Below are 12,531 nucleotides of genomic sequence, written 5' to 3' on the forward strand. Positions count from 1 at the left end.
AGTACTTTGGTGCGAAAAGTGCAAATCAATCCCAGAACAACAGCAAAGGACCTTGTGAAGATGCTGGAGGAAACAGGTTCAAAAGTATCTATATCCACAGTAAAACGAGTCCTATATCGCAATAACCTCAGCAAGGAAGAAGCCACTGCTCCAAAAGCGCCATTAAAAAAGTCAGACTACGGTTTGCAATTGCACATGAGGACAAAGATCGTACTTTTTGGAGAAATGTCCTCTGGTATGATGACAACAATGGAACCGTTTGGCCATAATGACCATCGTTATGTTTGGAGGAAAAAGGGGGAGGCTTGCAAGCCGAAGAACACCATCCCAACTGTGAAGCACGGGGGTGGCAGCCTCATGTTGTGGGGGTGCTTTGCTGCAGGAGGGACTGGTGCACTTTACAAAATAGATGGCGTGATGAGGTAGGAAAAATATGTGGATATATTGATGCAACATCTCAAGACATCAGTCAGGAAGTTAAAGCTTGGTCGCAACTGGGTCTTCCAAATGGACAATGACCCCAAGCACACTTCACAAAATGGCGTAAGGACAACAAAGTCAAGGTATTGGAGTGGCCATCACAAAGCCCTGACCTCAACCCTATACAAATTTTGTGGGCAGAACTGAAAAAGCGTGTGCGAGCAAGGAGGCCTACAAACCTGACTCAGTTACACCAGCTCTGTCAGGCAGAATGGGCCAAAATTCACCCAACTTATTGTGGGAAGCTTGTTACCTGAAATGTTTGACCCGAGTTAAACAATTTAAAGGCATTGCTACCAAATATTAATTGAGTGTATGTAAACTTCTGACCTACTGGGAATGTGATGAAAGAAATCAAATCAGAAATAAATAATTCTCTCTACTGTTATTCTGACATTTCACATTCTTAAAATAAAGTGGGGATCCTAACTGACCTAAGGCAGGGACTTTTTATTCGGATTAAATGTCAGGAATATTTCAAAACTGAGTTTAAATGTACTTGGCTAAGGTGTATGTAAACTTCTGACTTCAACAGTAAGTACTTACACCACTGTGTGTGTGTGTGTGTGTGTGTGTGTGTGTGTGTGTGTGTGTGTGTGTGTGTGTGTGTGTGTGTGTGTGTGTGTGTGTGTGTGTGTGTGTACAGTATTTCCTGTCATTAAGGCAGGATAGCAATTATAGGAGTTGATCTACAAAACAATGAATATACCCTTCACACAGATGCAATTAAGAGTCTCTGAATATATTAGCCTCCCCTACCTACTGTAGCAGTAGTACATACGGCTATCTGTGAGCCTCCTTCACTAAAGCCTTGTTCACATTGACAGTTTGAAGTGACTCAAGTAAATTAACTAATACAGATTCGAATCTCTTCTTTTTCCTGCAGTCTGAACTGCCAAAAAGCACATGGAATCTGATATTTCAAGCCACATACACATCTGATTTCTGGCCATGCGATTTGTATCTGAACCCTCAAGTGGTTTTTAGACTGTTATTTGGCATATCTTGTTGCCTGTTTGCTATTATGTTGACAGTTTGACAAGAACATGTGGTAGCTAACTAGCTTGTTATTGTTTACATACTAATTAGTGAATGTGCTAGAAAGCTAAAGAGCTACCTAGCTAGCTAGTTGGAAAAAAGTAGCTAGCTAGTTAAACTAGCTAGCTAGTTAAAACGGACTCGTTTTGAAAGTTGGATCATATGATAAACTCTGTGTGAACAGGGACAATGAAAGCAGAGTATAGGAGATGAGAGAAGAGGATGGGGGAGAGAGGAGAGAACAGCAGAGGAGTGGAAAATTAAGCTGTCACCTCATAGTCTATAGCACAGACATAATCACGCACAACATGCATGTAAACCACTCGAAGCGTGACAAACATGTCTAACAGAAATGACAGGCGTGAACAACGATGTGTCTGTGTCATAATTGTGACCCAAGCCCTGCTCAGATAATCTCTACCGACAACTCGCTGAGTTGTTGTAGTGCTGCTGCAAATGTACATTGTCCCAGGGCCGTTGGCAGTCATAATGTAAGTAACCTCATTTATGTACCTCTTACTCTCCTGAATGCCTCTGTCAATCCTACATCTATTGTATGGAGTGATCATGCACGTACAGTATGAACCTGAGTCATACTGTTAGAACTGAGGCAGTCTGCCCTAGTAGGAAGTCAGTTGTAGCTCACCCTGCACTATCAGCTCAAACATAAATATCATGTCTACCTCTGATAGACAAGCCTCCCAGTAAAGCAATACAAATTAAACGATTTTCAGCACGCTTATAGGGAAGGGCATTCAACAAGCACAGCACTTGCACAAATGACTGATGATTGGCTGAGAGAAATTGATAATAAAAAGATTGTGGGAGCTGTTTTGTTAGACTTCAGTGTAGCTTTTGACATTATCGATGATAATCTGCTGTTGGAAAAACATACGCTTTATGGCTTTACATCCCCAGCTATATTGTGAATGAGAGTTACCTTTCTAACAGAACACAGAGGGTGTTCTTTAAAGGAAGCCTCTCCAACATAATCCAGTAAGTTAGGCATTCCCCAGGGCAGCTGTCTAAGCACCTTACTTTTTAAAATCTTTACTAATGACCTGTCACTTGCTCTGAGTAAGCCTGTGTGTCTATATATGTGACTCAGCACTATACACCTCAGCTACCACAACAAGCGAAATCACTGCAACACTTAACAAAGAGCTGCAGTCAGTTTCAGAATGGGTGGCCAGCAATAAGTTAGTCCTAAATATTTTTTTTAAACTAAAAGCATTGTATTTGGGACAAATCATTCACTAAACCCTAAAGCTGAACTAAATCTTGTGATGAATAATGTGGAAATTGAGCACGTTGAAGAGACTAAACTGCTTGGAGTAACCCTGGATTGTAAACGGTCATGGTCAAAACAAATTGATGCAACAGTAGCTAAGATGGGGAGAAGTATGTCCATAATAAAGCTCTACTCTGCCTTCTTATCACTATCAACAAAACAGGCCCTAGTTCTGTCTCACCTGGAGTGGTCAAGTGCCACAAAGAGAGACTTAGGAAAATTACAACTGGTCCAGAACAGGGCAGCACAGCTGACATTTTGCGGGTGGGGAGAGAGCGAGAGATGGAGGAGCCAAGGAGGAGGCTTGGCTTGGCTTGAAAGGGAAATGGGGATACCTAGTCAGTTGTACAACTGAAAGCGCTGGTCATTTTGTTATGACATGCATTATCTGAATTACGCCCATAGAATTATACCTACGGAGGAGCGGCTTCTATGGAGCAACTTTGAATGTCTTTGAACTTCAGATATTTGGCTTAACGTTGGACCAGAGCTAGCCAGGTGGCTAACAAAATTGTGTGTGCAGAGGGGCACCAGAAAAAAATTAAAAACATGTCTTACCTTTTTGTAGTTAATAAATCCAATGTGGAAACTGATAACTATAGTATCCTTAACTAGCATTGAAAAAGTGAATCCATTCTTCTGTAATTAAAAATCTCTCTCTAATTTCTGAATCACGCTTGTAACATCAGTAGGCTGCAGTAGCCTATGCTTCAGAGGGGGAGGGGCAGGTAGCGCATACACACACACACACACACACACACACACACACACACATACACACAGGTAAAGGTTTTCAGCTGGCAGGCAGACACTTAAATAAGTTTCTGAATGAGAGTTTTGTGGAGACTGAAAACAATGTATAATTTATAAACAGGTTTACGGTGCATCAGCAAATTGACGTCTGGATTAATTTAGTGACGAGACGTCAACTTGTCAGAGTGTGTGTGTCTGGGGATGGCTACTTGCAGAGGCAAACTGAGGTGTGTGTGTACTGTAGGTGTATAATGTAAAATGAAACCTCTCATATTTGAGTGTATCGCAGAATTTTTTTGATAAATATGCAGGAGCTGTCAGCAGTGTTCTGGCACTATACACACCATGTTATGTGTGTTGTATATATATTTATATACATTATATGTATATATTTATATTCCGGACTCTGACATTGAGGGGGGGTTGTGTTTGTATATTTTATTGCTAGGTATTACTGCACTGTTGGAGCTAGAAACACAAGCATTTTACTGCACCTGTGATAACATCTGCAAATCTTTGTCCGCGATCAATAAACTTAGATTTGAATTTGATTTCGAACAAACGACACACACATGCACACACACCTCCCTGGTTCAGCTTAATTTCTCAGACACACGAGAGAGGTGTGAGGTGCTTAGGAGATAGATAAACACAAACAAACAAACAAATAAGCACACAGAGTTGGCAGTGGGAGAGTTGGCAGTGGGAGATAAGCCTCCTGCTTGTTAGACTGACTGGTCAGTTTACTCATTAGTTAAAGGAGAATTTACCCCCAAAACTATGTTGTTTGATGTTTCCACTTACAGTGTACCTAAACTGTTGCCAAGCAACCAATGTAGGTATTTTCAGCAGCCCCTCATTAGTTTAGCATACTAACTTGTGTGTCCAAAGAAATCCATAGAGCAGATGTTAAAGCCCCAAACCACCTTGAAGTTATTTCTGTTCAAGTTCTATCACCATATTATTATGTGGACAGATTTGCTCAATCACTTCAATGGACCCATTTCTGCTGATGTTCCACTTGGGAGAGATGCCTAGCTCAGAGGAAGAGGGTGAAATGTCAAAACAGCCAAGAAAGAGGTGATTTGACTTTACAGAGCGTGGCCATATGCTTAGTGATCACCTTCCAAAACACAGACTCATAAAAATCTAATCATAAATTCTCTCTTCTGAGGGCTTTCACGCTCACACGCTCACACACACACACACACACACACACACACACACACACACACACACACACACACACACACACACACACACACACACACACACACACAACTGTATATGCTCACACTCACTCACACACACAAACATGCAAGTGTACACACTTACTCACCCACACAAGTGCACAAAAATACACACATACACCTTTTTATAACTCTGCATGTTCCAGCCTCTAAAGATTAGTGTCACTTTGACATTTTCACTGCTCTAATATTACCTGAACACAAACACCCCCCTCTCTACTACTCCATCCTCCCTTTGTGTTCTCCTCCATCACCACCCCTCCTTCCCTCCCTCCTTTCTCTTTTCCTTGGCTCAAGCATATTACTGAAGAAATTGGTGCTGATGGAGTCTGTCACTGTATGATCTAGAGCTTACAGAAGAAAAGGAGAGAGAATAAGAAAGAGGGGGAAGAGGGGAGGCAAACAGAGAAGGGTGCGGAAGTGAGGAGGAAACAGGTAATGGGAAGAGGAGCGGGAAACAGAGGGACAGAATGGGCAAAATGGAGAAAGGGGCACAGAGCGAGAGGGAAAGCAAGAGAGAGGGACTCAAATTAAATTCCCATCATGTCAGGGCAGAGCAGGATTCAGTAGTGTTTATTGGCAGCTCCTAGCCTCAGGGAAATTACATTCTGCTGCAGAGCGTGAACACACTGACACACCCCCACCCACCCACCCACACTGATAGACAGCAGTTTGTGTCCTAGGGGTTGGCCGCTGAGGAAACCCACTCACGTCAAGTCACTCTAGACGCATGACTGGGTGTGGGGGTGGATGGGGGAGAATTTTTTTATTGTATCCTAGGCTAGCCCATGTCTCCTCTCTTAGATCAAGCTCAACCACACCAACACAAGTCTGTTTTAACGTAGTGACATGAAGATCTAACGTAGCGTTATGAAGGTTTAACGTAGTGTTATGAAGGATGAAATTGTTCCACTCTACACTGCTGCTTTCCATAAACACCACTGAGGTCAGAACATCTGGAGTTGACATCTGTGACAACATAACTAACATCTCTCTTTCCCTCTTTCTAACCCTTCTCTCTTTATCTCTCTCTCCACTTATTTTTTCTCTCTGTCCCTCTGTCTCTCTCTTTCACTCTCTCTCTCTCTAGGATCATGGTGAGAGTGCAGCAGGTACAGTGGAGAATGATGGGAAGTCGAGTTTCTTCTGTCAGCTGTGTGAAAAACAGTACCTGAGACACCAGGAGTATGACAACCATATCAACTCCTATGACCACGCACACAGACAGGTAACAAACATACACAAAAACAAAAGCACAAACATGCAAACCTCTCCTCACACACACGCAGACCAAGTCTTCCAGTCTCATCCTACACAGAGAAACGTAAAATAAACATAAAGCTGTTGCTTAGCTGTCATTGTTCTGAACATGAATTACAGCAGCCCAGAGTAAAGGCTTTGTTGTTGCCAGCGGCAAAGACATGAAACAAGCTATAGGAGCGACAGAGAGACTTTAGCCATGGGCACACATACACACACGCACGCACACACACGTATAGACACACACACCAGTTTCCGAGCTGTAATGTAGAGACTGGTGAATGTAGCCTATTTGTGCTGGCTGTTCTGTTTGTGATTCAGAGGCTGCCGCTATAAAGACACACGTCTGTTCTTCCTGTCAGGGGTAGTGAAATAAACATGTTGGGATTGTATAACACTACAGAAACACATTACACACGGATTACGTACAGTGGTTCGTTTATGCCGTGACCGTTTGTGGTAGATGGTGGCATTCTGTCATTGCACCACACTATTACAAGTAGAGGTTGACCGATTAGGATTTTCACAACACCGGTACCGATTATTGGAGGACCAAAAAAAGCCGATACCAATTAATCTGATTATTTTTTTTATATATATATTTGTAATAATGACAATTACAACAATTCTGAATTAACACTTATTTTAACTTAATATAATACATCAATAAAATCTATTTAGTCTGAAATAAATAATGAAACATGTTCAATTTGGTTTAAATAATGCAAAAACAAAGTGTTGGAGAAGAAAGTAAAAGTGCAATATTTGCCATGTAAAAAAGCTAACGTTTAAGTTCCTTGCTCAGAACATATGAAAGCTGGTAGTTCCTTTTAACATGATTTTTCAATATTCCCAGGTAAGAAGTTTTAGGTTGTAGTTATTATGGGACTATTTCTCTCTATACTATTTGTATTTCATATACCTTTGACTATTGGATGTTCTAATGGGTACTTTAGTATTGCCAGCCTAATCTCGGGAGTTGATAGGCTTGAGGTCATAAACAGCGCAATGCTTGAAGCACAGCAAAGAGCTGCTGGCAAATGCAGGAAAGTGCTGTTTGAATGAATGGTTACGAGCCTGCTGTTGCCTACCATCGCTCCGTCAGACTGCTCTATCAAATCATAGACTTAGTTATAATATAATAACACACAGAAATACGAGCCTTAGGTCATTAAAATGGTCAAATCCGGAAACTATAATTTCGAAAACAAAACGTTTATTCTTTCAGTGAAATACGAAACCGTTACGTATTTTGATCTAATGGGTGGCATCCCTAAGTCTAAATATTGCTGTTACATTGCACAACCTTCAATGTTATGTCATAATTCTGTACAATTCTGGCAAATTAATTATGGTCTTTGTTAGGAAGAAATGGTCTTCACACAGTTCGCAACGAGCCTGGTGGCCCAAACTGCTGCATATACCCTGACTCTGCTTACACAGAAAGCAAGAGAAGTGACACAATTTCCCTAGTTAAAATAAATTCATTTTAGCAGGCAATATTAACTAAATATGCATGTTTAAAAATATATACATCTGTATTGATTTGAAGAAACACATTGATGTTTATGGTTAGGTACACATTGGTGCAATGACCGTGCCTTTTTCGCAAATGAGCTTGTTATATCACCCGTTTGGCGAAGTAGGATGTGATTCAATGATAAATGAACAGGCACCGCATCGATTATATGCAACGCAGGACAAGCTAGATAAACTAGTAATATCATCAACCATGTGTAGTTAACTAGTGATCATGTTAAGATTAAGATTGATTGTTTTTTAAAAGATAAGTTTAATGCTAGCTAGCACCTTACCTTGGCTCCTTGCTGCACTCTCATAACAGGTAGTCAGCCAGAGTGCAATGTAATCGGCCATAATCAGTGTCCAAAAATGCAGATTACCGATTGTTATGAAAACTTGAAATCGGCCCTAACTAATCGGCCATTCCGATTAATCGGTCAACCTCTAATTACAAGGGGAGTTAGAACGCTGATTTATTGGTAGTCTAAACTGTGGCAATTAATGGAGGCGTTTTCAGTGTGAGAGTCTCATCTGGCACTAGAGTCCTGCATCAGGCAGCAACAACACAAACTGTTGGTGGTCCTGGAGTTAAGGGAGAACTTGGGTAAATACAATGTGGGAATTTCACTTGACATGTGGACTGACGATTTTGCAAAAAATAGACACGGTGGGCTTTTGGTTTCTCTCCCTCTAAAGAACAAACTGGTTTTATCTACAAATTAGTAAGAATGTCTCACCTCATGTTCAAGAATGGCTTTTTTCCAATTTATTCAGATTGCAATCGCTCGCTTTCGGTTATTTGAAACTAAATCATCTCCAAAATATCTTTAAACAAAGCAATTATTATTATTAACCCTGCATTACAATTCTATAAAAGCCCCTTAGATATCCTCACAGATTTGCCCTAATGAAAAATGCACCTTAGATATTAATTTAGAATCCTCCAATCATCTACATGTAATTATTGGCGGTGAGTCACATCATTGGCGTAGAGTCAGGCGGCATTGGCTGAGTTGAAGAGGGCGAGGAATGAGATGGAGTCACAATCCATGCCAGGCAAACATGCAGATGATTATTTCAACAACATTTTAGTTGCAACAAGTTTGATCGGGTTTAAATCAGGAGACCTACATGTAGAGATTTAAAAAATAGTTATAGCTATACTGTAGGCGACATGAGTAAGGTCTACTTACTCTTCTGGCGTCTTGACCCAGTTTATGCCCTTATTTGCAATGCAAACCATATCAAATTACTATGGGAATAAATGGAAGAGGCAGTTGGTCCTGGAGGCCTTTTGAAAACATGTTTTCACAAGGGCTGTTTGCAGGACAATAGACACGATGTGGTCCCAAAAACACCTCTCTGACATAGGGTCCAGCATATCTCTTGATGATGATCACGCTTGGGCCGATTCCGGTGTGAGTTATCTGGCCCAAATGTATTACTTGGGGCTCGGGCCGATTGTGGCTACTCTGGCAGATGATTACACGGGCTGCTTTATATAATTAACATTTAATTATTTATTTATTTTCTTATTGTTTCTGAATATATCAAAATATATAATTAATATATTATATTAATATTTACATTTAATTATTTAAGAGTAGTATTTTAGATACTTTGTGCAAGACAATTGACCAGCATTAAAAACTTTGTGGATAGTGTAACGGTCGTCCTCCTCCTCTTCAGACGAAGAGGAGGAGTAGGGATTGGACCAAAGTGCAGCGTGATATTTGGACATAACGAAGTTTATTAAGCACATTTTTACTCCTGAACTGATTTAGGCTTGCCATAATAAAGGGGTTGAATTCTTATTAACTGAAGACATATCAGCTTTACGTTTTTAATATATTTGTCACGGCCGTTGAAGGAAGTGGACCAAAGTGCAGCGTGGTGAGCGTACATTTCTCTTTTTACTAAAAATAGCGCCAACAAAACAACAAACAAAAAACAACCGTGAAGCTTACAGGGCTATAGTGCCACTAACAAAGATAACTACCCACACTGAAAGGAGGGAAAAAGGGCTACCTAAGTTTGATTCCCAATCAGAGACAACGATAGACAGCTGTCCCTGATTGAGATCCATACCCGGCCAAAACATAGAAATAAAGAAACATAGAAAACAAAACATAGAATGCTCACCCCAAATCACACCCTGACCAAACCAAAATAGAGACATAAAAAGGCTCTCTAAGGTCAGGGCGTGACAACATTTCATTTGTTTTTCTTTTTTGTTATTTTTTCTTACTTTTTAACTATGCATTGTTGGGAAAGGGCTCTTAAGCATTTCACTGTAAAGTTGTATTCGGCGCATGTGACAAATAAAAATTTTCCTTCTATTCCCTCCTCTTCACTCCTCTACTCTCAGGTGGTCCAGTCACTGACAGATCCGCTCCTTCTATGATTGAAGTCCTGTCACACACACACACATTCTTCTACAACTAACCTTGTGGAGAGGAAAAATTAAGTTCCATTCAAAATCCTATATTCCCTAACCTTAACCCTGACCTTAACCCTAAACCTAACCCTAGCTCCTAACCCTAACCTAAAACCTAATTCTAACCCTAATTCTTACCTTAACCCTAAACCGCCTAGAGATAGCATTTGTGGGGACTAACAAAATGTCCCCAGTTGGTCAAATTTTTGTTTGTTTACTATTCTTGTGGGGAGTTCTGGTCCCAACAACTATAGGTAATCATGTCCACATACACACAGATAGAGAGTTAGTTATGTATTATGTATGCATCTGAGTAGGAATAGGATTAATATTTCCCACATACCAGCATTTGACATCAAAGACTCAAAGCCCCTTACTGTACGCTACCTACACACACACACGTACGCAGGCACGCACACATGAATACATGCGCACACACACACACACACACACACAGCAGTAGAACACATCAAAGCCGTCTACAGTGAGCTGACAGTGGGATGTTAAGTAGTGAGTGATAATACATAGAAACACTCGTTTGCGTTCTGCTCACTACAGATTAACCTGAGAACTGTCAACGTGTGTGTGTGTTCCTGGATTAGCAGGATGAATTTATCTGACATTGATTAGCAGCCACGGGAGGTGTGATGGTGAGAGTGTGCACGAATAAATGCATGCTCATTTGAGTGTATCAAGATGTGCCCTTAGGGTTTACTGTGTGTGTGATTTCATGATAGCAAGAGAGGAGAGTGAGAGAGGAGGGGTAGAAGGAGTAAGGAGGGAAGGAGAGAGAGAGAGAAAGACAGAAGAGAGGAGGGACTGAACGACATGTCAGACAGATGCAGGAAATAATCAGCTGTTGGGATAGATAGTGGCTAGATAAAATTATAGATCTATTGTTAGATCAAATGGAGGCTCCTAGACAGTAAGTTAGGTGTAAATATGATAAACTAATGAGAGTGAGAGAGAGCGAGAGAAGGGGAGACAGGAGAGGAGAGAGAGGCTGATAGAATAGAGGAGAGTGAAGCAGCTATTGTCAGACACCTTACATCCCTCTACAGCCTGAAGACACACACACACACACACACACACACACACACACACACACACACACACACACACACACACACACACACACACACACCTCTACCTGCCAAGCGCAGATAAAGGCAGGATGAAAAATGATTAACAAAGGAAGGCAGAGAAAGAGACATGAATCACTATTTCCCTGAAAGAGCTGGCACACCTGAAGGAGCAGACCGATGGAGAGGAGACCCACACACACACACAGTGTAGTGATCTGTTTCTCAGTGCTGATGATACAGAGATGGTGCTTGCTGTGATCTTAGGAGTTCCAGGTTCAGTTCTAGAGAGTTCTACGGAGTTAGAGGTGAGTTCCAGGTTCAGTTCTAGAGGGTTCTACGGAGTTAGAGGTGAGTTCCAGGTTCAGTTCTAGAGTTCTACGGAGTTAGAGGTGAGTTCCAGGTTCAGTTCTAGAGGGTTCTAGGGAGTTAGAGGTGAGTTCCAGGTTCAGTTCTAGAGGGTTCTAGGGAGTTAGAGGTGAGTTCCAGGTTCAGTTCTAGAGGGTTCTAGGGAGTTAGACAGGAGTTCCAGAGCAGTTCTAGATGATTCTAAATTAGAGGGATTTTAGGGCCTTCCAATGCAGTTCTTGTAGTGTTGTCTATGCTTTATTTATCCTATCAGTGGTCTGTAGTTTCTATCAGTAACAACATCATACTTCAGTCAATGTTTTCAATGTAAGATTTCAATAAGCAGGATTATCACTGAGATTTGCGTAATGAAGTACGTTTCCTAAATGATCCTCTTATGATGAAGTCCATATTAATGTGACAGATGGTTGCTGGCATTTAGGCTGATGATTGAAGGGTTGATACACTGCAGCCTGCTGAGAGATGACAATCTGACAGACTGCAACTCTCATCATCATTAGGCTTATAACACTGTCAGTCCTCAATCATCACCATTCTCCCTGTGATACAGTTTCTATGGCAGAGGATGTAGAAACAACATGCAGAGGATGTAGAAACAACACTTTTGATTGATACACAATTCACACTCAGAGATGGTTTTTCCCACAGATAGAGGGAGCTGAAATAGAGTTTCCACACAACACACACACACACTGACCCTCTCCTCTCCTCCCTGTAGAGACTAAAGGAGTTGAAGCAGAGGGAGTTTGCTCGGAACGTTGCGTCTAAGTCGTGGAAGGACGACCGCAAGCAGGAGAGAGCTCTGAGACACCTGCACCAACTAGCACTGCTACGACAACAGACACACAGGTAAGAGAGTGTGTGTGTGTGTGTGTGTGTGTGTGTGTGTGTGTGTGTGTGTGTGTGTGTGTGTGTGTGTGTGTGTGTGTGTGTGTGTGTGTGTGTGTGTGTGTGTGTGTGTGTGTGTGTGTGTGTGTGTGTGTGTGTGTGTGTGTAGACCTGCTTTCCAAGCGCACTGCAAGGAGATCTCTATGATACACACATACTGTC

At 41.4% G+C, this 12,531-nt stretch overlaps 1 protein-coding gene across 1 annotated transcript in view; it reads left to right on the forward strand.

Annotated features, from left to right (window-relative positions):
• Positions 1-12,531, forward strand: part of LOC129837061 (G patch domain-containing protein 8-like) — a 60,518-nt gene that overhangs the window by 37,735 nt on the left and 10,252 nt on the right. The window contains exons 2-3 of the mRNA XM_055902962.1: positions 5,903-6,040; positions 12,200-12,330. Of these exons, the coding sequence (XP_055758937.1) occupies positions 5,903-6,040; positions 12,200-12,330 (269 nt within the window). The remainder of the gene's footprint in view (positions 1-5,902; positions 6,041-12,199; positions 12,331-12,531) is intronic.

Source organism: Salvelinus fontinalis, chromosome 38 (assembly GCF_029448725.1).
Source record: "Salvelinus fontinalis isolate EN_2023a chromosome 38, ASM2944872v1, whole genome shotgun sequence".
Taxonomy (NCBI): Eukaryota; Metazoa; Chordata; class Actinopteri; order Salmoniformes; family Salmonidae; genus Salvelinus; species Salvelinus fontinalis.